Source organism: Drosophila suzukii, chromosome 3 (assembly GCF_043229965.1).
Source record: "Drosophila suzukii chromosome 3, CBGP_Dsuzu_IsoJpt1.0, whole genome shotgun sequence".
Lineage (NCBI taxonomy): Eukaryota > Metazoa > Arthropoda > Insecta > Diptera > Drosophilidae > Drosophila > Drosophila suzukii.
The window spans coordinates 81,285,948-81,313,642 of NC_092082.1; the positions used below are offsets into that span (position 1 = coordinate 81,285,948).

The 27,695-nt window shown below is 42.6% G+C and overlaps 2 protein-coding genes across 3 annotated transcripts; one reads left to right on the plus strand and one right to left on the minus strand.

The window, feature by feature from the left end:
• Nucleotides 1-524: 524 nt before the first annotated feature.
• On the plus strand, nt 525-27,641 carry spg (dedicator of cytokinesis spg). 2 transcript variants are annotated; one of them, XM_065865544.2, is made up of 13 exons: nt 525-1,288; nt 9,313-9,554; nt 9,618-9,766; nt 19,805-19,925; nt 19,994-20,231; nt 20,420-22,153; nt 22,213-23,033; nt 23,092-23,201; nt 23,315-23,332; nt 23,471-23,677; nt 23,741-23,915; nt 23,973-24,194; nt 24,261-27,641. In XM_065865544.2, exons 1-13 carry the CDS (start codon nt 1,255-1,257, stop codon nt 26,220-26,222), a joined length of 6,033 nt encoding a protein of 2,010 aa, XP_065721616.2. In that variant the 5' UTR covers nt 525-1,254; the 3' UTR covers nt 26,223-27,641. The 2 variants fall into 2 exon arrangements, with proteins under 2 accessions (XP_065721616.2, XP_065721617.2); XM_065865545.2 differs by lacking the exon at nt 23,315-23,332.
• Nucleotides 10,047-16,151, minus strand: Inx3 (innexin 3). Its single transcript, XM_017071351.4, has 6 exons — nt 16,034-16,151; nt 13,813-14,009; nt 12,261-12,469; nt 11,426-11,886; nt 11,212-11,365; nt 10,047-11,145 (listed from the first exon to the last, which is right to left on the minus strand). Exons 2-6 carry the CDS (start codon nt 13,973-13,975, stop codon nt 10,945-10,947), a joined length of 1,188 nt encoding a protein of 395 aa, XP_016926840.3. The 5' UTR covers nt 13,976-14,009; nt 16,034-16,151; the 3' UTR covers nt 10,047-10,944.
• Nucleotides 27,642-27,695: the final 54 nt, after the last annotated feature.

Below are 27,695 nucleotides of genomic sequence, written 5' to 3' on the forward strand. Positions count from 1 at the left end.
TTTCGAAAAACCTTCGGTATAGTTAGGGATGTGAAAAGTGTATACAAATAACACATATCGATATATTTGTGAAAATATTTTCATATCTATTTCGATAACGTTTATTTAAAATTGTAACTTTAGAAGTTTAAAGTTAAGTTAAGATCAAATGAGAAGTAAATATGAGTGGTCGTTGAGCAAATTAATGTATGGCTGTGGGAAATCGATGAGAAAATTAAATTACAGTGTGAAACATATTAAGATTGAAAGGCACTTTACATTTCAAGACAATTTTTTCGTCAGCATAGTAAATAAATAGTAGGTTCTAAAGTGTAATCTTATTATACGTTTTCTTAAAGCTAACTTTTAATTTATCATGTGGATCAGTGGAGCTTCAAGCCACTAGTACTAGTGGAGTTTCAACCCTCTAGTGTGACCGCATCAGAGCTCACAAAAAATACCACAAAAAGCTAAAACCAAATTTCAGGATTAACGCCCCAACGCAGCTGGGGTCATATTAAGCCGTACGGACCAAACCAAACCGAATTTTGTTTTTCGAAATCAGCTGTGCGCGGCGGACGAGTTTTGTTGTTGCTGCGCCCGGGAAGCTGCGCTGCTGAAAACGCGAAAAATAATACAACGCAAAAACCAAAAAAATACAACAAAAAACGTTGCAAATGCCGCGCCATAAGTAACAACAATTAAGGCAGTCAAAAGTCAAGCAACTGGAATTGCAGTGTGCAAATCCAATTGGGTGTCCGAAATTCGTATTGATTTTCTTGTTGGTGTGTGCGCGGGTCCGTGAAAAAAGCAACAAAAGCCAAAGCAACCACTTCCAGACTTCCCATTCCCAATCAGCCACTTCCTTTTCGTCCACCCAACAGTAATCATTGCCAATTGGAACTGCGATCTTTCCATCGTTCCAGCGACAACAACAATGTAGACAAGTCAAGTGCAAGTGTTGTTGTTGTCTGTAGTTATAGCGTTATTAAACAAGATAAAGTGGGAAAGAGAGAAAGAGAGAGCGAGATAGAGGCAACAACAAAAGCGAAAGTTTTCATCCAGTGCGTATTCGTATTATGTGTGTGTTTGTGCGAAAAATGGTGGATAAATATGCATAGGCAATAATAATAAATGCAAATCTTTGTCAATAAGAAAAAAGGGTGTTTCTTCTGCCAAAAAAAAATCGCTTTATAAATTATAAATGCAGGGAGTGGCCGGCTAAGTTGGAGTTTTTCGGCTAAAATTCAAGGCACCGAACGAAAAAGCGACAAAATGTGGATACCTTCGAACAATAAATACGGAGTTGGTGAGTAAATAAAAGGAAATGTACCACCCACTTTTCCAGCCCAACCAGCAGCCCAGCCAACCCAACCCAACCAACCACCCACCACCCCCCGCTGGGCGTCACGTGCGTGGCCTTTGTTTTTATTGTTGCCTTTTGCGGCGATTCACGCTTTTTTCCGCGAAACACCGGATAACCACCCCGCACTTTTCACTCGGGGAGGAAAAGCGATTTTTCTACTTATTTTTGTACACAAACTGTTTGTAGCATCATCATCCCCCAGTCCATCCCACCGCCCCCTTTTCCCGCCCATCATCGTGTATCTCAAAGAGATTTTCCTGTTTGTTGTTGCTGCCGTGCTGCGATTTGATGTGTTTATATACACAGTTTTCCCCGCGCACAGTTTTCCCGCACTGTGTTTTTCTGTCGCGTTGCCAATTTCCCAGCCCAGGTGTTGCCAATTTAAATGCTTTCGTAATTACACACCTAAAAAAAAAATATTTTAGCGGGGAAAAACAAATTTTTTACCCAGTTTATATTCTGGTTTTTGCTTTACAAAAGATTTTTGAAAGGAAAAATATTTATTTGAGTCACAAGCTTTTTTTTCAACCTGATTTTTAAAAAAATATTGATTTTAGAACTCACAAGCCATTTTTTCAACACGATTTTTAAAAAAATATTGATTTTAGAACTCAGAATTTCATTATAATTCATTTCAATTGTATATTTAGAGCTACTATAACTGTTGATTTATTATTTTTGTATTAATATATTAAAGTTTTCTTATAAAGAATCGAAAATCATAAAAAATGCAAGACCAATCATATCTACAGTCAAAACTCTGTGATTATGGAAAATACATGGATTATTGTTAATGGTTATAACTCTCTGTTTTTAAACAAACCTATAATAAGGAATTAGTTCATATATCTTCATTACTTCGCTATATCAATCCTTTTAAAAATAGATTAATAATCAACATTTTTATCTGTGCAGTGAATTCTTATAAAGTCTATACTTTAACGGTTACCACTGTGTAACCGCCGTAGAAAATCATGTTGCGTGTTTTGATAACACACATGCCAACAATAATACCAGTAGATCTTAAGTATTCTTTGTGCAGTTTATTGTGCTGGTTGTTTTCTCTTCAGATGGATGTTCACATTATATCCGTATTCGTCACACTTCTCGCTTCAATGGCAACGCTTAACAAATTACTGAGGGGACAGGGCAGGGAGGTAGTCAACAACGTAAAGTAAAATAAAATAAAAGATTGGAGATATATGTACTACGGACAGCATCTTCGGTGGCAGACTCTGTGCCAAGTTTTATTCATTGTGCCGCTTGAATGGTTCTCTGTTCTCAGATAAGCGCCAATTTTCATTGTTTATGGGATGCTCTGAAGAGAAGGAGGTTTCTTATCATATAAAGCTTAAAAATTCGATTCAAAAATAAATCATTAATGCATACTATTAACAGAAACGTATGAATAAATATTGTTAATAACATTATAACCTTAATTTTAAACACATAACAGACCAATATAAGATTTCATTTTAATATATTAAATTATTTACCTTAAAATATTTCAAAATGATTATACTTTTATACATATTTCTGAACTAAAATATAAAAAGGTTCCTAACAAAATTATTTTTTCGAAGATTTTTTCACAAGATCTCATATGTTAAGGGGGTCTAAAATTCGATAATGCCACTCAAATATTCTTTATTATGGCTTCGTTGTTGTGTTTAAGTGCTCCAGTTCCCCATCGTTCATGGAGACAGCTATTTGCTGCTGCTCGCTGACATTTGCTCCACATTTAACCCAGCAAAGATTGACATGAGAGCGGTCAAAGTTTACACAAATCAATCAGTCAGTCGTCGAGCAATCTAGCGAACCAGGCTGAGTTAACATCATTAGCGGGCGAAATCGAGGCGATGCCAAGCCAACGCCCTAACCTTGCACAATGCCCACTTCCAGTTCCTCCCCCTTTGTCACTTTTGGTCCCAGTTCCAGTTCTTGGCCCACACCACACCACTCCACTCTTCTTTCATCTGGCTTTGGGCGCCACGTGCTGGGTAAAACTGCAACTGCTGGGCAATGACTTCATTACCATCGCACTCTTTGTCTGCGACGGTCTCCTTTTTCCCTTTATCCCCTATAAGTAATTATTGTACCGTATATCAAGTATATATATACAGTCGAACGTCCATAACTTGAAACCATCATATGTCACACGAAAAATTTGGTAAATTCCCTATCGAATGTATCAGGCATTGCCTCTGTTTACTTTCAATTCGATGCTCCCAAAAGAAATAGGTTTATTCAGCAGGATATTTTTTCTGCCGGGACTCTGCCGCAGCTCTGCCACCACACACAGTAGTAATCAAACAAAAAGTGTCTCTGTAGATTTATTATAGTTTATATAAGAATTAAATTCATAAATATGAATTCGCAGCCCGTGGAATACCTATTTTTTCTGCCGGTGGTCTGCCACCACTCAACCAGCATACACAGTGGTCAACCAAAAAAGTGGTCTCTATAGATTTTTTAAAATTAATAGAAGACAGTTTTTTTCTATAAAACTTCATAAATATAAGCTTGCAAAAGTTTAACATGCCGAAGTCCCACTGTACTTATTGCCCTCAATTGCGCAGTGAGTCGAGTGCACAATGGTGACAATTTTACAGAGCAACCCTCGTAAATCTGTGCATGGCCTGCATGCGGGTCACTCCATTCGGGAGTTGCAAACTTAGATTTAACATCAGAAAGTTTACGCAACTTTTTGCCAAAAAAACCGAAATGAATTTGGAGGAGGGGAGGAAAAAGGAAAGCCCGGCCCTGCGGCACCGGATGTTGCCGTTCCGACTTTCTGACTGCCTCACTGTCTGTCTTTTCTGCCTTTTTCCAGTGAATTCCGCTGTGTCGCAGCGGCAATTTCAGTTTCAACTTTAATTTAATATTCATTTTATGCATTTGGCCAGTGAAGCCGGGAGCACAAATTTGTGCAGCGCTTCCTTCCTTCAGAACGCACAAACGAACACATGAGTGCGCATAAAATTGATTCATTTCCATTGTTTAATATGCTTGGCGGCAGCACTTTTTTTTTTCTCTTTCCGATTCGAGTTGTGCGTATGAAACACTCGTCCATTTGAGTTGTACTTCCATAATTCGTCTTTAACGATTTATTTATGAATTGCCATTTGTGGGGGGGACACGCGGCGTATGATTAACAGCCCGAACACACGCACACTCGAAATTTATCAGTGTATCTAGCATTTGGGCGCATTATCGGTCATATTGCCGGATGGACGGGTGACTGATTTATGAAAATGTGGGATGTGTCTAGGAAAAGTTACTGATATAACTCCCCCCCCCCCAAAAGGAAGTAACCCTCGATAAGGAGGGTGCCCCAAAAGTGTTTAAATACTGTAAAAGCAAATATATTATAAAGATAATTAATAAGTTCTTCCGGTAATGCACCACATATTGATAGAAAACAGTTGCGGTTTATTGATTGCTTTGCCCGAGAGGCTTTTAAATATAAATTTCCCAAAATGAGCAAACAATTTGACAGCACCAAATGTACGCCATGTGGATTTTAGATACTCATTTACATGCGAAAACAAAATGCAAACAGTAACAAAAAACAAACAAGTGTGCAAGCACTCAATTGAGTGGCATATATGGAAATGCATTTAATTACAGTAATGCCAGCCACATTGAGAGATACAAAATGCATATAATAAGCAAATATTTCGCCCCCCCCCCCCCAACAACACGTAATCATATACATATACGTATGTAAATCCACATATACCCATTTAACTTTTATCCAACCGATGGCACTAACTCACAATTATAATAAAATCCACTTGACAATGGAGGAAAATCGCCTTTGTTTAGCAGGGAGTTTGCTCTGAATGGAGCAAGTGCGCCAGCATCCAGTATTCAACCAACTCTATTATTCAGACAATGTCTGTGATAATGACATCTGAATGACATGTGGGTCATGCTTCCTCCTATGGACAGGTTTTCAACGATTCCGCCAAACAAAGTAGAGCGTTTGAAAAGGTTGTATGCCCTCTCCAGCAATATCTTACTCTAAATTAGAACAAAGCACTCTTAACCTTAATAATGAGAAAATGAAATAATATTCTGTTTTATAAGGCACTATAAAGAAGCATTTGAATATGTGAGAGTTTTTAATATTTTTTTTCGGGGAAACTTTCTAAACAGCATGATTTTTTTGTATTTTTAATCTTATCGCTTGATAGTAAAAGTGAAATACTATACATCTGATAAGGGGGCTATTTTTATTATCATGCTTGTTATTAGATTGCCATTAACTGAAGTTAACTGAATATAAAATGATTAATAGTGTGACTACTAAAAAAATATTGGCCAACATAAGGTTAACATAACACTCAGTTAATTTATTATGCATTTTTGCTGCTCAGAATTTTACACTGACGGAGACAACTTTTTCAAACTCGTTTACTTTGAAAGTTAAGTAGGTATTTAAATTGAAATATTTTCATGATGATTTATACGGTTTTTTGTGTAAAATAAGCACTATATCATCCAGTTTCGGAGCAGGGTATGTGTCATGGATATTTATGGTTTACCTGCAATATAAAATCGTGTCATTTTTGGGGCAGAGCTTTAGAGATCGCAATCTTCCTCTGCTAATGGGCAGCCCGATAATTAGCTAATTTTTATTTTTCCCGGAGAAGCAATAACCCTAACCGATTCCAAGTTAATTTTAGTGGGTTTAGGCCAACCCAAAAACCACTTGACCCACATTCTGGTGGTTTCCCTTTCCGCAACCGGCGAGTTCCCAGTTCCACTTTGTCGGCGACCTCATATTGTTGGTTATAACACAATTAATTAATTAAATTCTTAAGCCTCCCCAGTGGCACTTAAGTGCAGGGGCGGCGGATGCGGATGCGCCCAGGGGGGGTCAAGTGTGAAGATGGGCTCCCCTTTTGCCCCTTTTGTGGGCAAGCTCATTTAATCCATTTGCAGTTGAGCTTCTGCGGCGGTTTGAGTCACACAGCAAGTAGTGCAGGCAGTGCTCTTTCATTTAATTTAAAATTATTTTCCGCCTAGAGACCCCCTTCTTTCATATCCCTCCCCCTATTCCATTTGCCATGCACTTGCCTTAACGACTTTTTTATTTAAATACGTTTGTTGACATTGCGGACTTGTTGGAGTGAGCATTGTGTTCTCTGTTCCGCTCCTTCTTTAATATCTACCCCCAGCTTTTTCCCCCTTTCGGCCCGGCCTTTGTGTCCGGGCAAACAAAAAGAGTGATGTAAGCCAAGCCTTTTGGGATATTGCATTCATCGTAAAAGTAATTATGGCCTCAGCCCTATGATGATCCTGCCAATTTCCAGTGGCACTTCAAGTCAACTTTATGAAATTTAATATTAAATTTCCCTAAGCTGGCTAAATGCTCATTAAAATTATTCGAGCACTGGGAGAAAGGGGTAAATATTTACTTGGGATGCTCATAATAGTAATTATATTCTAAGGAAGGGTTTTAGAGAATATTTTAGGGATCGATTTTGAAGTACAGTTTAAAGAATGTGCTGCACATAATATCATAGGGAAAGAGAATATTGGTATACGTTTTTAATAATGTTATGGGATAGCCAAAAAAGAAGACTTTTTTTTAGGAGCTTATAGTTAGTTAGTTTCATTAGTTTTAAAGTTACAGGTAAGTTGGTTTTGGGAAAAAAGTCCTAAAGTAGGCAATACTTTTTTAAATATTTGTTTTTGCCTTCTCAACATAATTGGAAGCCTATTTTAATCTTTAGAGGGCCATATTTTTGTGAGTGTACTTGTGGGGGGTTTTTCCAGTTGGCTTTGAGTTTTAGCTGCTTGCCAGGCCGACGCCTGCCTAATGTGACTGACCTAAATAGTGCAAACGCTTGGCTGGCACTTTGCCTACTGCGGAATCCGGGATGTGTGAGAACGTACACTCAGCAAAAAAAATTGGGAATTCCTGATGAACAGTCATCTTTGAACTTTATGTCAAGTAAGCTTTTAACATGGAGTTAAATTGCTGTTTAGAACAAATGAATTTTAGTCAACTTTTCATCGAAAAAACTAAACGAATTTGTCTATCCCAATACTTAAACTTTATGTTAACCTTTTCTTACAGTCAACAAACTAGAACTTTGACATGACATTGAGAAATCGGCTGTAAGGAATATAAAAATTTGGCCTTTAACAATATTTTGTTTGTACTTTTGAGCTATTGTGTGTCCTAATAAGGCTTTCTTCTTTGAATTTGTATATAATTTCCTTTTTTTAAGTTATGGCTTATTCCTTTATAAGTATAACCCACGGTTGTATTTTCCGAGTGCGAAAGTGTGGGTATGTGTGCTCATTTGCTGGAGTGTTTGCCTGCGCGCCAGTTGAAGTGCCAAGAACGGAGCGATGCGAGGTCTTCAACTGGCATTTTAAATTATAAAATACTTGCTATTTAGCATCTCCAGAATTCATTTAAATCAGGCTGCCGCATTCGCGACGAGCAACGCAAATTGAAGCCAGTTAGAGGCGGTTGGCAGTTTGAGTAGAATGGATGGATGGATGGATGGTATAGCTGAAATGAAAAAGAAGAGGCTCTGGGAAAGGCAACAGCAGCCATAAAGCACTCACAGCAGCAACATCTACAGTAGCAACAGCAACAGCTACGGCAGCAACAGCAACAGCTACAGCAGCAACATCCACAGTAGCAACAACAGGAAGCAGTTTGCCCATTTTCATGGCACTGAAGCATTTCATTTTACATCTCCCCGCTCCCCAAAATCCCCCTGTCTGTCTGGGCGTGCGTTTTATTAGCTCCTTTCGTTGATATGCTCATGCCGTGCTCGCTCGTTTGTCTTTCAACAAGGGAGCCCACATTCACATCCACATTCACATTCACATCTACATCCACATCCAGTCAGCCCCACAGACACCACCTCCACCAAGAGTAGTGGAAACACCACCATCAACATCAGCACCACCCTAGCAGAAGGCCGGCTTCCTCGTCTTGCGGCGCCTCCCAGACTAAAGAGTGTGCCTTGCATTTGTAATTGATACACGGCGAAAAATCGGACACGACCTGGCCAGAATTTTAATCAAGAACCCTAAGATGGAAACGTGATTGTGGGGAAATTCCAGGCAAAAATACCTAATGATTACTTGTAATTCGCTGAATAGATTACTAATCTATGCATTCCTAAATATATTCACTTAGTTTGTTCAGTAAATCAAAACATATTTAGGAACTGAAATATTACAAATATTCTGAAATTTTAGGATGACATTTTTTAAATATTATTGATCAACCACAACTATTTCTTAAACTATTTCAAAGTATTCCACACTGTGAAGTATGTATAGTATGTTGAATGTAACGAAGGGTTCAGTAAACTCAATGATGAATTTGAACCAAGATTCCAGATGGCTTTTTTTGCCAATCAAAAAGATACGAATTTTCAGTCAAATGGGCTTTGGCCAAAGACAAAAACCAAATTTGGCAGTGTAATCGTTGCCATAGCCTGCATATCCAGCATTGCGGATACATCCAGCCGCTTTCTCAGCCCGGCAAGGTGGCTCCAGTTTGAGTCTCGCTACCGGAGTTAGCTCCCACTTGGATTGGTGGTATCCATGTGGCATCATCCACGAGCCAAAGTGTTCGATTGCCGGCTCATTGTTCCGTGTTCTCGACAAAGAGACACCCCCATATTCATGCGTTCCTATGTGTGTTCGCATGGCTCCATAAAAATACGTTCGAATGCATAAATTTTCCTTTCATAGCATAGCCATTTGCCTATTTATAGTTGAAGTATTTATTGTTGCTGGGCCACTCGTGGCATGCTCAAGTGGCCACTCATGGGGGCACTTTAATTGCCACGCCGTCCATCCTGGGGCAATGTCATGGCCAAGAGAAGTGGCAACGCAACTGGTTGTAATCCAACCGCTTGTAAGACTCTGGCTTTTCCTGCTCTCATTTTCATTTTCGTATTTTCTTTTTTTCTCCTTAACAGCCATCCACAACTGGCATGGCGATGTCCGGTTTGGTTTGCCACTGGACGTTGGTGATTCCGTGGACATTGTGGAGGAGTGCAAGCACTGGTATCGCGGCTCCTGTCCCCGAAAATCCCGGGCAGTGGGTCTTTTCCCCAAAACCTACATACACATCAAGGACCTGTCCAAAATCGATCCCGTGGTCGCCGAATGCACACAGGTCCTGCGAGAATGGTCGGAGATCTGGAAGCGCCTCTATGTGGTAATTATATTTTATATTTACTATTAAAGATCAAAAATTAAACTCTCTTTACACTTTTTTTAGGATCGCGAAGCTTACAAGTTCCAAACCCTGCGAAAGGTTATGTTTTCCATATTGGAAAGTCGACGGGAACTTTTGAGTGCCACCATGACTCAGGATCAAACACTAGAGCTTCAGATGGTTGTGGTTTCGAAAATAGATTGGGGCAATCGGTAAGTTCATAAGCCATAAATTATGCAAGGCAACTAAATAAAATCAGAACAATATACCCCCATTTTGAAGACTGAAAGTTCTAAAGCTAAAAACCACTTCATAGATAATATTCCAAGCATACTTCAAGAAGTTCCGAAGGTCTTTCTTTGTTTACAAATATTCCCATTGACTGCGTAGTACTTCAGTTGTAATTCAAACCTCTTGCTAGAACAATGTGAAATCCAACCTTCATGTTTAGAAATCCCACAATCATTTCCCGCCAAACTGATAAATCCAGAGTTTAGCTGAAATTGTATATAGAATATTTATTACAACTTTGAACTTAGATAGCTTGGGTTCTCTTTTGCTTTATGTAAAATGTGTTCTTTTCTAGCAATAATCACAATAATTTTGTTATAAACAAAATTGCTTAAAATTACGATATATCTGTAGACTAAATGTTAGGACAAAAATAGCGAGAGCATTGTGTATACTCGTTTAAATATTCATAATTATATTCCTCGTCGTACTCGTATCATTCGATTACTACAATTTTATATAGATCAACGTTTCGTGAGCGTGCGTGAGCGATAAGCAGACAATTATAGCTGCATAGGTATTCTTCAATATGGAATCGATCGATCATAGATCATCGATCATCCGAACTATCGAGCTAACTGTTAAACTTAATTGTATATTTAAAATGGCGCATCATTGTCAAAGACCTAACTACGATACCAAGTAGCAAAATCGTTTGATGGGATATCCTTCTCGTTCAATCTTCAACCTACAAATTGCACGGTCTGCCTGTGTCCCTCTTTTCTTTATTTATTTTTTATGGTTTTTTTTTAATATTGTTTTTTATTTTTATTGTGTCTTTTCCCTCAATGTCTCACTCTGTGGCTCACCTCGTGTCAATGACGAACTGCACCTGTCTTTCTCTTGCCTAGGACCGAATTCAAAGATTATTTCCTTATAATTTTGCTAAATATATTTCGCATAGAATATTATTGAGTTGGATCTCCGAAAGTGCAATTGTTGATTCGTTCTCTCTCGCAGTCTTAGTGGTAGAAATGGAAATGCCTAACCTCATGACACACAACTCCTCTCCCTATCTCATCTCATCCCCCTACAAATATTATTGAGAAATCATTGAAATCATTGTTGTTTGCTTGGAAGCCAATCCGGATGAACTGGCTCATGTCTCCGTCTCCTTGCCGCCGCCGAAGCTCTCCACGGGCGGGTATATCGGATGGCTGATGGGGTTCATTTCCAGGGTCGATGGGGCCGAGGGGGTTCGGGATGCTCCGAGGAGGCCGCAAAGCTGTTGCAGCATATCGCTGTACGATCTTGTGCTGAGATTCTGGCTAAGGAAGTGCAAGATCAGGAAGTCACCAATCTGTTGGGGATACAAAAAATGTATTTAAATATAATTTTTTAGGGTCTTATTTCGTAGAGAACCCACCTCCAAACGTCTGACCAATCCGGCGATTTCCTTGCGTTGTCCTGAGCGATAAGAACGCTTGATGATGGTCTCCCGGGTGGTGGGCATCATGATAACCACAAGTGAATACAGCACAGCCACGCCGGAGATGGTGGCCAAGATGATAAACCAGAACCTTAAAAAATAATATATGTTACACACCTCCCTTGAGAACACATCCCACTCAAATACTTACCACAGGAAGATGTAGATCTTCTCGTTGAGGATATTCAATGCCAACACGCAGAGAGTGTCGTGCTTCTGAATCGATCCACTGGGACCGAACTTGCGGAACGTGCACTTGGTTAGTCGGGGGAAGATCTCGATCATGGGATCGAAGCGCTTTTCCTGATCCATATTCGAGAACTTGAGCACATCCGTGCCGTAGGACATGAAAGCACCGCCCAGAAACTTATCCACCATAAAGATATTCACAATCACATTGATAAAGTTTAGCAGTTCGCATATGAAGTAGGCGAAGGAGTAGCCATTGTGAGTGTTCAAACTGTTTACGAAGTACTTGAGGATCCTATCCTGACGATCCCGTCGATAATCATCCGGCACACTGACCATTCCACGCAGGCCATCGGTGATCATGCGGATCTTGCCGTCCTCCATGTTCTTCCAAATCCAATGGGGCACGTAGAACATGAGGCCCTGGAATAATTTACAGATTAGTGCTTGGTCGGAAGTGGGAATTACAATAAATTAAAGACACAAGATTTGTCACGCTTTAAGTGAACCATAAGTGATAGGCTCCAGACACATTAGGACTTCAATTAAGTTCACTTAATCTAAGGATGGAATTTTTTCTAAAGCAAAATTATGAAATCTTTATGTAAATTGGGAAATCATATGGAATTATCCATTTAAAAAGTTTAGCTTGGGGGATCGGTTCTAAATATTTATCATGAAACTAGGTTACCGAATAAACATACAACAAAATGTTATATTAATATTTATATAAATAGCCGATTCTATAAATATTATTTTAATCTTAGTAGTAGTAGTTCTTATAATCGTTCACTTACCTGGAAAAATAGCACGAATGGCACCCATTGGTAGTAGCTGTGATAGCGCTTTTCTTGACCATATTCATTGCCCAAACCCGGAGAGGCCACGTCCGTTCCAATCTGCCGATGCTGTTGGCCAGGTATCGTAAACGTGTATGTAATCCAGCAGAAGGTGTTGATCACGTGCATCGGTATGGAGCCATCGTTGATGCAACTTATGGGATCGCCTGCAATCGCAAAGATAAAGATAATTTTTTTATATATATGCATTCGACCTCGCTGCAATTTGGATTAAGAAAAATGTACGCGCATTCCCGAGACCAGAAAACAGAAACTTAGAAACCTCGCAAGCCGTTCGTCAACGTCAAGTGCCATTAGGGCAATCGCAATCTCTATGGGTCCCCAGCTCCACGGTCCCCAATTTGTCGACTGCGCAGTGGGTGCGGTTACGACTATGCTACGGTTACATTTATTACGGTTGCAGACGTGCCTAGGTAAACCTGCAACATTCAGGCGGACAGACAGATAGAGAGCCTTTTTCGTTCTTTTTTGGGTGCGCCCCAATTTGAACATTAACTCTGCCTCCAACTCCTCCCCAACTCACTCCCCTGTTTTTGGGCAAACAAAGTGGATACAAATGGAGCTGCAGACGATGTTGGTGCGGGGTGGATGGGATGGGAAATTCCCAGAACCAACCGTCAATATTTGACTGTGGTTTTGTCAGATGTTCACTTTTAGAGCACTTCTTTTAATGCACAAATATTTGTCTTGAAGCTGGGCGAAGCCTAGATCAGAGATTGAAGTCACTTAAAATTGGTATTAAAGTCAGGAACTTTAGGTAGAAACTATTTTATTTGTTGCTGTTAACTAATAAGTAGTTATTTGAGAACTCTGAAACTATTAATCCCTTAATTAGGTGAAAATTGTATAAAATAAACAATTATTTAGAACCTGTTCGTATGTATTTGATTTGATATTTTTGTTTTCTTAATACTGATACTAGTTTTTTGATTATTCCCAAGGTTAATGGCTTATTCAAGGACATTTTCTTATCAACACCTTTCAAATCATCATGTTATGATTAAGTTTAGCAATCTGGAAATACTCTAAGCCTGGTTTCAAGTGTAATAATCTTCTAGCCAAGGTCCGTTTGAAAGTGCGTGGGAATGTAAAATAATATTTATTACAAGTATCATTATGTAAGACACTTCACTGAGCCCAGCTTGAACCAGATACATTGATTTTCACGCCAATTCCAGGCGAAGCACAGGCCACCACCCGTGGCGACCGAGGAATGAGTCACTCGAGTAAATGGCTTAGCCTGAAATCTGATGAACGTGTTGCGGCCAATTTGTGAAAGCTCTGCACGAGTTTGTTTTTTGTCTTTCTGTTTCGAAGAGTTCAATTTCAAATGGGTCGAATCGTATTTCTTGGATTTTAGTGCTGCATTAGCAGCAATACTGCAATTGCAAAAGCAAACTTGCTAACTAGGCTGTTTTGGATGCTAATCACTTGCATAGATGCACTAATTTTTCGATGCAATCACGATGCGTGGGAGGTGCTAACTTACCGATCAGATTGTTTGCGGTGACGATGATGCAACAGGTGAATAGAATGGCGGTAGTGATCCTGTAGTGGCACCGGAAAACCATGTTGTCGATGACCGCCTTGTCCAGCAGATAGCGTATCTTGATGAAGCCGGACACAGCCGAGACCATGCCAAAGACCGCCATGTTGATGGTTGGTGTGCTGCTGCAACGAAGCTAACTGCAATGGGAAAAGGGAGCAATAATGAAATGAGCATGAGTACACTGGGAAAAAACTAACAAAAAATACTAGCTAGAAATTATAACTAATTGGGGAATAATTATACCTTCCAATTTAAGATCCTAACCCAATATTATAACTTATAACGTATGACCCTTTCCCAATCTTAACTTTTAATCAGTTTCATAACTTATAAATAACTTCAAACCCCTTCAGGACACTAATTTTTTGAACCCTTTTTAGTTTGTGAATTTCTAAGATATAAAAGGACTTTCCCTTTGGGACTAAGATGTGTGATGTTCAGAGCAAGTTATCTTTTCTAAGTGCACTGGCATCGTCTTTTTTTCCTTTCCATACTTGATTGTGTACTGTGTTTGCCTTGTGCGTTATCTAGGACAGACATGACATATTCCGAATTATTTCACCACCCTACCACATATACATGCTTCCTCTCCACTCCCAATCTGAGTTCCAGTACCACTACCAGTACTATAGTACCCATCCCATTTTGTCTGGTTCTGGGTCCGGGGCTCTCGGCGTTATCGTCGACAAGCCGCACTTACAATTAAGTAAGTGCTTGGGCAGTGCCGGAATTGTTTGTTGGGAACATTGCTGGCATAGCTCTCTCCGTCTCTCGAAAACAATATGTTGTGCAATCTAATCTAATCTGCGCTAAGCCAGAGCCCAGGTTGAATGCCCCGTGCCCCCCGAAATCCTCCAGTCCCCCCCACAAATATGCTACACACATAGCTAAAGCTAACAAGTTCATCTCAAGATCTTGGTCTCTCAGAACCGGTACAGCTTTTTGTCAACCCACGCATAAATTTCACTTTGTCCCCATATAACCAAAAAGAGCCCGAATTTATCATGGGGTTTTGTTTTCTTTTTCCACTTTTTTTTTTATTCATGTCGGTGCTTTTTGGATTTCGATTTGGGTTTTTGACTCGCCATGGATCAGGTTCTGGTTTGCTTTCTTCTTGGCTCTTTTGTTTATATGCAAATTTTTTTGTTTCGGGCTATTGTGTGTTTTATGTGTGTGTTTTGGCTGTATTTCATTTCGGCACGACAGATCGTATAACTCCGAAACCGAGTCGGAATCGAAATCCGTAACTCCGAGAGCAAGACAGACGCACACCAGCGCACGCACAGGCACATAGAGTCGTCTCTGTCGCACGCATGCGAGCAGCAATTAAAGTCGCAAAGTATCTGTATCTGCGCAACGGCAGCTACTCCTTTTAAATGCATCAGCTTCTGCACTGAACATTCAATCTTACCACGCACACCAGGGCACAAACACAAAACACCACACACACACACACAGATACGCGGAGAGCACTTCATTTCGAACCAACTTCAATTCTTGCCTTTTTTTCTTTCAATACAAATTTTTTTCTTTTATTTTCGAAAAAAAGACCAAAAAGAAACTGGTTTTAAGGTATTTTCTTTTTGGGAGCGGAGCGGGCGCGATCGGATCCGATCGGTTGTTGCCACTGTTCTCTCTCATTTTGTGTCGTTTTCCTTGGTGGATTTTTTTTTTTTTTTTTTTTTCTTAAGGTGTTGCTACCAACATTGGCAACAGAGCAACCTGCCAGTTGGCCAGAACCGAACTGCGACGACCCCTTCGCACACTTAAGTGATTCTTTTGCTCCTGCTGGATGCGAAGTATCGTACAATTTTTTTTTAGAGCTCTCCGCTCGCATTTAAATTTATTGCTGCCACTTTGACACTTTGGAAACTCGTTTTAGCTGCTTGTATTTATTATTTCTGGCTGGTTTTTGTGTTTCTTTCTTATTATATTTTGTATGTTATTTATAACTTTGTTGCAGAGATTCAAGATTTCTATTATACACAAGTACAAACACTGGCACAACCACTCGAGCACACCCAGACCAACTCAGCTGTGGAGCTGGAATTGCATTCGTAACTGCATTCTGTGGTGGTGTGCGTGCAGCTTGGTGGTTGCTCAGTGGTGCTGAGTTGTGATTTTAGAGATTCAGACTGAGAAAGTTCCCATCCATCCATACCCGTATCCGTATCTCGAAAATATGCAGCTGCTCTCAGCGGCGTTCAAAAACCTACTAACACCAGATTTCCAGAGCCGAACCGAACGAACCATAACCACACTGAGTTCCCGAGCCGCGAGAGAGTCTCTCTTGCGATCTGGGTGGTTTTCCCACTCCTCTCCAGCGGAACCAGCGATCGCAGCTGGTTCCCGCTCACAATTCGAAATTACGCTCAAGCTGCATTCGCGCATTACCTTTTACCTGAGATGATATGAGACCCGGTGTTGTTACCTGTAGAGGGAGAGTAGCCACCCAACCCAACCTCAGATCGCTTAGGTAGTTCACTCCGAATCTCTGATTTTCCCTCGATCTTGAACTGTCTGAATGCGCGGCCTAAAACATCTGGATTGAAAATCTGTAAATCCATTGATTAGTTAGGTCTCTCGGTTGAGAGAGGGGGAGATTTTTATTGTCTTCTACAACTCTATCAGCCAGATCTTGATTTTAGATTAAGCTGATCGCCGTCGGAGTCATTCGGGCTAAACAAAGATTTTGGAACACAATGAGCCAGAACTGGAACACCACATAAAACACTTACGGAACATAGAAAGGGAACCTAAAAAGGGAGCAACGACAAAAAATAAGTTATACCTATGGGTTCTTGCAGGTTTCCTTGACCTTAACTGACAATATACAAAATGTTATTAACAAGTTATCAAAGTTAATATTATACTGGAAAAATATTAGGCTTCTTAGACGTTTAACTTTTGTTATTTTTGAAAATTTTGTTAATAAACATTAAGAATAGGGAAAGTGTTTTGAACTAATTAGTCTTATTTTTTGTATTGGCGCTGTAAAGGATATTACATTAATGTTAAGTTTTGGGTCGAAGAAATAAAATTCTTCATTATTATAATCATATCGTAATATAATACATGTCATAAATATATTTCCTACTCAATCCTGATTCCCAAATACCCACCTGGCACTGCCCATTCGATCTATTAATCACCTCAAAATTTATTACGTTCTAGATGCAAACCCAAGTAAATGAAATTAATGAGGTGGTACCGCAAGTACTTTGATAATGCCCCTTTGAGCCGAGCCTCATTATAAAAACGTATTCCAATTAATTCCGCGGAACTTGTGGCTGCCTGTCCTGCCTCTTTAATTTATCGCCGATTCCATGTCCAGCGAATCCTCTGGCAGCACAGACGCCGCTCTGAAGTGTCCGCCAAGTGGGTCCGAGGAACTATTCGTATTCCAGGGTTAAATGTGTCGTTGCTGATCGGCAGGCACACACACACTATCATATAGGGTCCAAAATGAAGATCCATTTGCATGCTGAGAGCTAGACAAGCAACGCCAAACTTGTTGCCAGGCATTCCTCTCGGGTTCCAGGTCCCCAGGTCCCCGAGGTCCCCAGATACCCAACCTCCCCCCTAACAAAACCTGCAACTCCTTGGCTGGTTGAATGACTCAGCTCGGTGGCTTTGGCTGTTCTTCGGTCTTGGCCATAATGAAATGGCATTTCGAAATGGCTGCTGCTGCCGTAGCTGCTGTTTCCATGTCCTGAACCTCTGCGCTCCACTTGGCTTCTCTGCGCGTTGCACTGTTTGTTTATTGTCGGTTCCTGATGTCTGTTACCTTTTTCCCGATGGCCCGGTTGGTTGCCTGTGGCCTCTCGCCAGAAATGTATCTGCGAGCTACACCTTTTATAAAGACATTAAATACGAAATATATGGCATGTGTGATTGTGATATGCCGTGTATCTGGGTTGCTGGCGAGGCGAGACCCATAGATACAATGCCATCGAACGCGTTGCTTTTGTTTGTGGTTGACAGCTCTGCTTATCGAAGTGTAAATAATTAAATTTTTCTGTATCGTCTGGGGTCTCCATCTTGTTGCGTCTTCTCGCCTCGTTCTCCTTGTTCTTTTCTTATTTTTTTCTTGTTGTGTCATATCTTCATAGATTTCCAACACTTTAGGCGAGGCTTAATTAAAAAAGAATTTATTCAGATAAGCAAGGCATCTCTATGGGTTTTATTTTGGGGATAGATATTCGTTGCCTTTCACCTGTTGAGCTTTGGGTCAGGCACTTAATTAAAAACGACTTAAAGTGTTCATTACCAGCATGGCTACCGTTTTGCTTTTTTTTTTTTTTGCTGGTCGACGGCTCCCAGGCAGCCGCGCACGCGCTCCTCTCATATTTGTATCCATGAGATACATTTTCGAGTCGCAGTGCTTCATTTGGTCACGTCAACTCAGAGCCAGACCAGAGCTCCCGGCGTAACAGAGGTGGCTCAAACCCCACACATATTTATTTATTATATATTTCTGTGTGAGGAGAGAGACAGAGAGAGCTAAACATTCCCCAGAGATCTGTGGAGAGCATTTGGATTTCTCTACCACTACCACTTCTCTACTGGTTCCAGTTCCAAAATGGAGATCCTCTCTGGCTTTGACCCGCTCTGTCTCTCTGAGTATTCCACCTGAGCCACGGCCAGAGCGAAGCCGTTTAGGCCTCGTTAACAGCAAAACGGCTTCTTCGGCTTGTTCTGGAGGTGGTATTGTAAAAGATGCCTGGCTCTCTCTGCGTAAGCCAGGTAGAAGTTCCAGCGTAGCCGAGGTAGCAGCATCGTCAACGACGTCGCGACGTCGGGCAACATATTGCTGATGACGTTGGACGTTGCTGGCCAACCTGGCTATGAACCTGGCCCAAACTCTGGCCAACTCTGGGTCTCTGAGTCTGCTCCTCCTTCTATCCACTCCACTCCTCTCTCCACTCCTCTTGAACTTTTCTTCTTCTCGCATGCGCCACCGGAATGCCGTGAACCCATTAGCTGTGTAGTTTTTTGTGTACCTCATCTGACTTGGCTGGATCGGCTGTAAGCAGCCGAAATTTATGCGTCATGCGGGCCATGCGATGTGTGTCCAAGATCCGTGGATGATCATCATCCCATCATCATAATGATCATGTAAATTCCAATCGGTAGCTGCCGTACGAAACAGCAGGCACGTACCGGCCATAGATAGTGTGAAGTTAATGATCGACCCAATCCATTTAGATACGATCTTTGTCGATAGAAGTCGATTGATTTCTAGATTTCAGCTACTTTCCGAAAGTTGAGCGGAGTCGTGACAGGTTCTCTGCCTGCCTTGGCACTGATTCACTTTGATTTGCATGAGTGGTACGGTTTTCTCAGAACCGTGTGGGGCTACATTGACCTGGTAATGATATCTTATATGTTCATATAGAAGTTATTGCAGAATATTAAAAATATTAGTACATGCCAATTCAGAACATTATAAATTTACATAAACTAGACATTACTTAGTTAACAATTATTTTAAAATATTCCTTCCTTTTTTATATTGCACCTCGTGAGATCTTTTATACTAAACTCAAGACCTCTTGAAAATGCCTAAAATAAATCTCCATTCCCTTCGCGGTGTGTTCTATTTATGGGACCACACGGTGATTAATGATGATCACCCGTGATGACTGACCAAATTTGTATTTAATTCTTGGCGCTCCGCACGACTCCGTCAAGCGACAATTAATTACGAACGCGTCAATTCCCTTAAAGCTCTGATGGTTTTCCAAAACAACCAACTGGACTGCATTCGAAGGGTTCCCCTCAAGCTCCCGCTCCCACGATCCATTAATTGAAATGTGTGTCTTTCGTATCGGAACGTGACAATGTGGCAAAGTTGTTTTAGCTGGGTGTTTCCTTTCCTATAGTATGTATCACTATCAATCAACCAACAAATACTTTTCGATCTTTGCAGCAAACTCGGTCTGGACTTGGTGCCCAGAGAGGGACCTCTGGCGGTGGATCCACATGGCATTGGCATTGTCAAGCTCTACAATGTGCACGTGAGCAGTGCTGATAACGCCAAGGCCTCATCGGTATGAATAATAATTGTTTTAAAATCCAATGGTATTGTTGTAATTATTTTGGAATTGAAACCTTATAGAGTCGAGGAACTTTGAGGCGTAAGACGCAGCGAAAGATCCTCACCCACCATCTATACTTTTGCATGCGCGATTTCGGCCATCGGATAGGTGGCGATGATGCAGAGGTCTACTTCTTTCTCTACGATGGAAGTCACATGCGACCGCTATCGGAAAGGTTTCTGGTCAAGATCTCTAAAGACGGTTTCTCCAATTACATCGAAAGGTTGCACAGCAACTGCACGGTGTTTACTGATCTGGGTAAGTGATATCTTTCATCTTAGTAATATAACTCGCATAATAATAGATAGATAGAAAATACTTATAAATAAAAGAAATATCTCTGATGGATAAGATAAGACAAAGAATTCTAAAAGCAAGTCGAATAAATGTTAATTAATTCTTTTATCACCTTTATTAAATCCTTTAAATTTATTTAATATCTTCAGGTGCCGCTGATCTCAATGAGGATCTCCACCTTGTGGCCGTGGTGATGCGCGTGGGCAAGATCATTCAATCGGACTCCATCAAGAAGATCGAGAAGAGTGGAACCTTAGGCCATGGACCCACCTTTCGACGTCCCTTTGGTGTGGGTGTTCTTTCCCTTGGCGACATTGCTCATTTTGATAATAGTCTGGAGCAATCCTCCGATGAGCGGGAGTATAACTTTAAGCTGTTCCAGAGTGAGGAGAAGGACTTTCATCTGCTGCCCGAGCTGATTATCAAAAAGTCAAGTGGAAAGTACTCGCCCATTCAGACTAGTCAGGGAACTCAAGGAATCGTTGTTTCCCTGAAACTTCTGCACGGTGGATTGGGACAAGCCAAGCAGGAGCAGCCGTTACTGTTCCAGGGCTCCACGATTACCAGGAAGATGGGCTTCCCGGATGTCATAATGCCCGGAGATGTTCGCAATGATCTCTTCCTGACTCTGGAGCGTGGAGAGTTTGAACGTGGTGGAAAGAATACGGGGAAGAATATCCTCGTCACGGTTGTGGTGCTCGATGTAACGGGCAATGTCCTGACCGATTGCCTCTGGGGTGCCTCTGGCATGGACTCCCAGCCGCAGTACCGATCCATGATCCTTTACCACCAGAATGCTCCCAGTTGGAACGAAATGCTGCGGCTGAGTGTGCCCATCGATAAGTTTGCCACGGCTCATGTGAGATTTGAATTCAGGCACTGTTCGACGAGGGATAAGACGGAACCCAAGCTGTTTGCCTTCAGCTTTGCCAGACTTATGGACACCGGAGGAGCTACATTGGGCGATGGTCAGCACGAGTTGTATGTGTACAAGTGCGAGGATCCTGCGAAGCTACAGGCTTCCAACTACCTTAGGTTGCAGTGCAGACCGCGGGATGCACAGGCCAAAATGGATTGTGGCGGTTGCTTCAGTCGTAGCTCCAAGGAGTTGTTTGTCCTGCGTTCCCTGCTGTGCTCCACAAAACTCACACAGAATGCAGATCTCCTTTCGCTGCTACAGTGGCGCACATATCCCGAAACGATTCAGGATTCGCTGACGGGAGTCCTGCGACTGAACGACGAAGAGCTGGTCAAGTTCCTGCAGGATGTGCTGGACGCACTGTTTGCCATGTTCTCCAATGAGGAGGGTAACAGCACCCAGCACTCGGGCCTGGTCTTCCATGTACTCGTGAGCATCTTCAGTCTACTGCAGAGCAACAAGTTCCAACACTTCCGGCCGGTGATGAACGAGTATATCGAGAATCATTTTGCGGCCGCTTTGGTCTATAAAGGACTCATCACCTCCGTGGAGCACATGGCCGTGTTCATGACGAAGGCAGAGCACCCTGATCCCTTTCAGAAATGTTTCGGCTCGCTGGAGTACATATTCAAGTTGCTCATCCAGTCAAGGAAACTGTTTGCCAGGGCCACCGGTGGTCAGTATGAGGACTCATTCCGGAGGGACCTACACTCCCTTTTTACGGCCCTCAATGGAATGCTGGCTGTGCCCTCGTACGATGTCATTATACCCACCCAAGAGGCACTGCTAAATTCCACGGGAGTGGTGCTGGAACAGCTGAAGGACACGCTGCCGGCTCCAGAGTTGGGCATGCTGGCGAGGAATATGCTGGACGCCATTCCCAGGGGAGCCCCCATTCGACTAATTCAGGCGAAATTACATGCTGTCAAGGATCTGGTGTCTGGGGAACTGTTCCATGAGGATGGTATAGAGTCATTTTCTTAATTTTGTAACCTATTTAGCTAAAACTTGACCTTCTTTCAGATTCCCGCACTGTGGTTTTATCTGTGGCCTGCAAGCACCTGCGCATGCATCTCAGTCGCCGGGATGAACTTCGTCTCTGTGCTGAGATTCTCTCAGAGATTCTTAGCCAACTTCACGATTTGCAGAAGGAGCAGCGGGATAAGGTGACCAACACACTACAGCACGATCTGGACTCGCTGTGCAAGAACATACTGGGCATCCTCATCCGAACTATTAGCATTATAATGGAGGGATCCAATGCAGTGCTGCCCCAGTTGGTCTCCTGTCTTCTGGGCTTATTGCAGCTGCTCGATGAGACCCATTACAAGCGCTACTGGGACGAGCTGAGCCCCAACAAAGATCCGCGTGATTTGAAGGAGTTCCTTAGCAAATCCCTGCTGGTGTACGGGGAGCTGTTGACCCAGGACTGGCATGTGTTCCCCAATGATTGGCTGGTGATGAAGCTGGCCGCCAACGATGTGCTGCGCATGTCGCTGGAGGAGTTTGCCAAGCCGCTGGTCTACAGATTCCTAGGACCCCAGGCCTTCGACTCGCAACTGTGGTGGAATTACTTCAGTCTGGCTGTTGCATTTTTGACCCAGCCCTCCCTGCAGTTAGAGCAATATAGGGAGCCCAAGCGACTGAAGATACTGCATTCGAATGGCGACATGCGGGTGCTTATGGGCTTCCAGATACTCAGCATGTGGTCGCAGCTGGGCGAGCAAAAGCTGCACTTTATTCCTTCGATGGTGGGTCCATTCCTAGAGGTCACTTTGGTACCAGAGCCCGCTCTGCGGAAGGCCACTCTCACGGTCTTTTACGACATGATGCAATGCGAGCAGGTGGGTTAACGTTGTATCCCTATAACTATGGGTAATTAATGTAAATGTTCTTGAGCAGGCTGCCCGCGGTTCGTTCCGTCTGGTGGAGAGCGAACTGATTGACAAGTTGGACCTGCTCATCAGCGAGAACAAGGGTGACGACGAGTACAGGGAGCTATTCAGCACCATGTAAGTTGCTTTGCTTTATTGCAAACTTAACCAAAAATTTTACATAAATGTTTGTAAATGTCTGTAAATATATGACTCACTTCACACTCATTGCAATCGCCATCCATAAAAAGGGAACATCTCAGCTTGGTGTAAGTTTAACTCAGTGCAATTTTTTCCTTTTGCCTTAAGTGTAGTTTCTCCGCTAGTCTCTATTAGTTCCTTTTGTTGTTTAAATTTCGTATCCCTTGATGATGCCTTGAATAATTGTAATTTTTGTGTGCCATCAGTTTGCTGGAGAAAGTCCAAGTAGAGAATCCCAACTGGAAGGAGGCTGGCATTGCCTTTATAGCATCAGTCACCCGACTTTTGGAGCGACTTTTGGACTATCGAAGCGTCATGCAGGGCGAGGAAAATAGGGATAAACGCATGACCTGCACCGTAAACCTCCTGAATTTCTACAAAAACGAAATCAATCGAAAGGAGATGTACTTAAGGTATGTCTGTTCTATCTTAGAAGATATATATTCTTCAATCTAATGTTATTTCTTACCCCTTAGGTACATCTACAAATTGCACAACCTGCACCTGCAGGCGGAGAATTACACAGAGGCTGGCTTTACTCTAAAACTATATGCCTCCATGCTGAGTTGGGACCGGGAGACCCAGAGCTTTGCTCCCTTCGACAACAGTGGTCAACCAGAGTGGCAGCGAAAAGAGCGACTTTATCATGAGGTTAGGCATAATCTCCGATTTCATAAAGAATTTATATAAAACTGTTATATCTTGCAGATCCTCAAATACTTCGACAAGGGAAAGTGCTGGGAAAAGGGCATTCCGTTGTGCAAGGAACTGGCTCAGCTCTACGAAACACGTCGCTTTGACTACAATAAACTTAGTGATATACTCATTCAGGAGGCCAAGTTCTTCCAGAATATCCTTACTCAATTGCGACCGGAGCCTGAATACTTCCGTGTGGGATTCTATGGCATGGGATTGCCGCTTTTTGTGCGGGTAGGTTATAGGCTATTAAAATCTTTGTGATATATCATACTCAAACTTATTCTCTTAAAATTCAAGAACAAGCAATTTGTCTATCGTGGACTGGAGTACGAGCGAATTGGGGCCTTTACACAGCGTCTGCAAACTGAGTTTCCCAGTGCCCAGATCCTGGGCAATAACAGTCCACCGGATAATGCCATTCTGAATGCTCCGGATCAGTACATACAGATTAGCAACGTGAGACCCGTTGGGGATGCGCAGGCCTTGAAAACAGCAATGGTTCCGGTGCCGGAAAAGATCGCCCGTTTTTATGAGGTCAACGATGTGACCCGGTTTATCTACGATCGTCCCATGTACAAGGGAACGGTTGACAAAGACAATGAATTCAAGTCTTTATGGATAGAGCGCACTATCCTCGAGATTGCTAGTCCGCTGCCGGGAATTCTACGTTGGTACGAGGTGAAACAGAAGACCATGCAGGAGCTAACGCCGGTGGAGTACGCCTGCGAGATCATCAGCAATGCTGGCAAGGAACTATCCGAGTTGATTGTGCAGTACAAACGTGATCCGAAGAGGAATATTAATCCCTTCTCGATGCGTCTGCAGGGCACAATCGATGCCAATGTCATGGGCGGCATAAGCAAGTACCAGGAGGCCTTCTTCTCCGAGCAGTTCCTCAAATCGCCTCAGGGTGCTGGCCAGCAGGCGAATGTGCAGAGACTAAAGGTGCTGATCCTAGAGCAGATTCAGATTCTGGAGCAGGCTCTGGAGCTGCATGGCCAGTTGGCGCCCAGTGGTGTCCAACCGCTGCACAATCGCCTCCTGGAGCGCTTTTCCCAGCTAAAGCAGAGTTTATCCGGCATGGGTAGGCTGAAACGGCAGCATTCGGAGAGCATTGTAAACACTCCGCTGCCACCGTTGCCCACGGAGCAGCGAGTGGCCCAGGCAACAGCTTCCACCAGCTTGAGTGCCAACTCCCACTCCAACTATGTATATGATCTGGACGAGATCTACACGAGACCGGGAGACACTCTACGGCCCGTCGATCCACTCAGCTCCTATCAAACGCTGAGCAAAGAGAGTCTCAGTATTCCCCTGGAGGATGCTGCAGCTCCACCAGTACCAAATCGACCACGGTCGCAGAACTTTATGGGCAATGGATCCATTGATAGCCCCGAAGTTCCGCCCAAGCGTCAGCCGACAGTGAACTCCCCCAACGCGCCACCGTTGCCACCGAGGGGTATTACACCCGACAAGAGGGCTTCGAATCCGATGATATTCAACGACTTTGGCACCGCCGATTCGGTGGGTCGTCGTCACTCGCAGCAGCAGCAGCAGCATGGCCAGAAGTACTCCGTCGTGGACATCAGCTACGACGATCCGGAGGCTGATCAGCAACCACACTCGCTGCCCCCGAACTTTCAGGACGGAAGCGGAGGTCACCTCAGCGTCTGTTTTGCCCCCAATGACTTCCGGGACTCAGGCATCTCGACGACCAGCTCCAGGGAACTGAACCACATGAATCTCAACAACCTGAGCGAGGACTCCTCATCGATTTCGGCCATCACAGTGCAGCATCGGGAGCACTGTCGCATCAGCAGTAATGGTAGTTTGGATTACAACGCCACCGCTTCGATGAATATCACACAACGGGAGAGTTCGGCGAGTTCGTTCGATGTCGAGGATTTCCCAGTGCCACCGCCGCCCATTCCGCCCAAATCCTTGGCCGTGTCGAGCAATGGGGTCAGCATTGCAGACGATGAGGCCCACTCACCGCATCCCAGCACACAAGCGCACACCACACAACTTCATAACAGTCAGAATCAAAATCATTCCACAAACAGTCACCATAATCAGCAGCAGCAGAATGGAGATGGCGATGGTTATAGCGTGCTGCAGCACCAGGTCAATGGCCTGGGGCTAGCTACTCTTCCACAACCGCCTGTTGCAGCTGCTGCTGTTGAGGCACCACTACCACTTCCGGTATCTGCAATCGCCTCATCCTCATCTAGTCATCAGCACGATGGCGGCACTTTTTGAGTTACAATATGTCGCTGCCATCATCCACCCGATCAGCCTCATCAGCCACACAAGCCATCCTCATCCACATCGACCTCGGACAGCACGGCCACGGATACGGCTTCGGAATCCACCGAATCCAGTTCGTCGACCCACTCGATGACACCGCCACCACCGCCTCCTCCACCACCAGTCAGTCAGTTCCATCATCAGCAGATGCCGGCCACACCTCACTACTGCCAGGACTGTCTGTCCTCGCCATCGCCACCACCCACAATCATCACAGAGCAGGCCCAAGTGCATGCCATGCCGGGATTGACAACCCCACAGCCCCACATCGAGCACTGCTCCTGTGGGCTGAGTTTCTCGGTGGTACAGGATCAGCAGGACCAACTCGGCCCCAGGCTGCTCTCCTCGAGGTTCTCCACACTGGAGCGGCAGACCGATGGCTTTCAAGTGGAACGGGTATCCGGCTGCCAGCATCATCATCACCAGCAGAGTCCCATCTACCATCTCCCCCAAGGCAGTCAGGATGCACATGCTCAGACGGATTTCTCCTACGCGCAGCGCTAAAAGATATATCTATATAGTCCAAGTGGGGGAGTCTTTGCGACCCACAGAGAGTGAGATTGAATTTCGCTTAGTTTTTTAACCTTATTGTTTACCTATGTTTTTAGAAATGCTCTCCATAGAACCCCCCACGTTCGTTTTGAACTACTTTTACTCTAATTATTTTTGGTGCCAAATTTTTGCTGCAAGTCCAAAGCGCAATATAAACAAATGTTGTAATGATAGGTTGCTATACAATTTTATTAATTTTAATATTAATTTTATTTTACATTTACATTTATATTTATACGGGAATTGTCGCTAAAGTTACTAAGAATATTTATTTAAGAGAATAAAGATGAATACATTTTTATAAAGAACGAGAATATCAAATACTAAAACCAAAACACAGAACGCTAATCAAAAACGAACTACGCAAAATATATACACTGAAAACCAAGCAGGACACCGACAAAATGTGCAATGCAGTTTTTACTTTAACGAAGAACATAGCCGTATACACAAAAATTGACATATATACACTCGACTATTACATATATATGCGAAAAGCAATTAGGAATTTTAAAGTGCTACTAGCTTCATAACGAATCAAATAAGTTTTCCATTTTTGTAAATTTTTAAAAATAAACATATTTATATAGAGTCTTCATACATGTATGTATCTGAATACACTTCAAAACGCGAATCAATCAAAAGCGTTTAACTCGTATTTAAAAACTAAAAACTAATCATAAAATACAACTAGTCAACAACTCGAATAAACATTGACAATTACGAAAGGAAATTATAAAACATATTGTCTATAAAAATGCATGGCGCGAATATAAGAATTTACTAAAGAATTTAATAAAGTATAAATAAATAAAACGATGATTTCGTCCTTTTTAATAATATTTTAAATTTGGGGGCTTAACTTGAACCAGA

Coding starts and splice junctions, on each gene's coding strand:
- spg (XM_065865544.2), top strand. CDS start 1,255: ATGTGGATACCTTCGAACAATAAATACGGAGTTG. Junction 23,034..23,091: donor ACATGATGCAATGCGAGCAG/GTGGGTTAACGT, acceptor GTTCTTGAGCAG/GCTGCCCGCGGTTCGTTCCG. Junction 23,678..23,740: donor CGAAAGGAGATGTACTTAAG/GTATGTCTGTTC, acceptor CTTACCCCTTAG/GTACATCTACAAATTGCACA.
- Inx3 (XM_017071351.4), bottom strand. CDS start 13,975: ATGGCGGTCTTTGGCATGGTCTCGGCTGTGTCCGGCTTCATCAAGATA. Junction 12,470..13,812: donor CACCGCAAACAATCTGATCG/GTAAGTTAGCAC, acceptor TTGCGATTGCAG/GCGATCCCATAAGTTGCATC. Junction 11,146..11,211: donor GATTGGTCAGACGTTTGGAG/GTGGGTTCTCTA, acceptor TATCCCCAACAG/ATTGGTGACTTCCTGATCTT.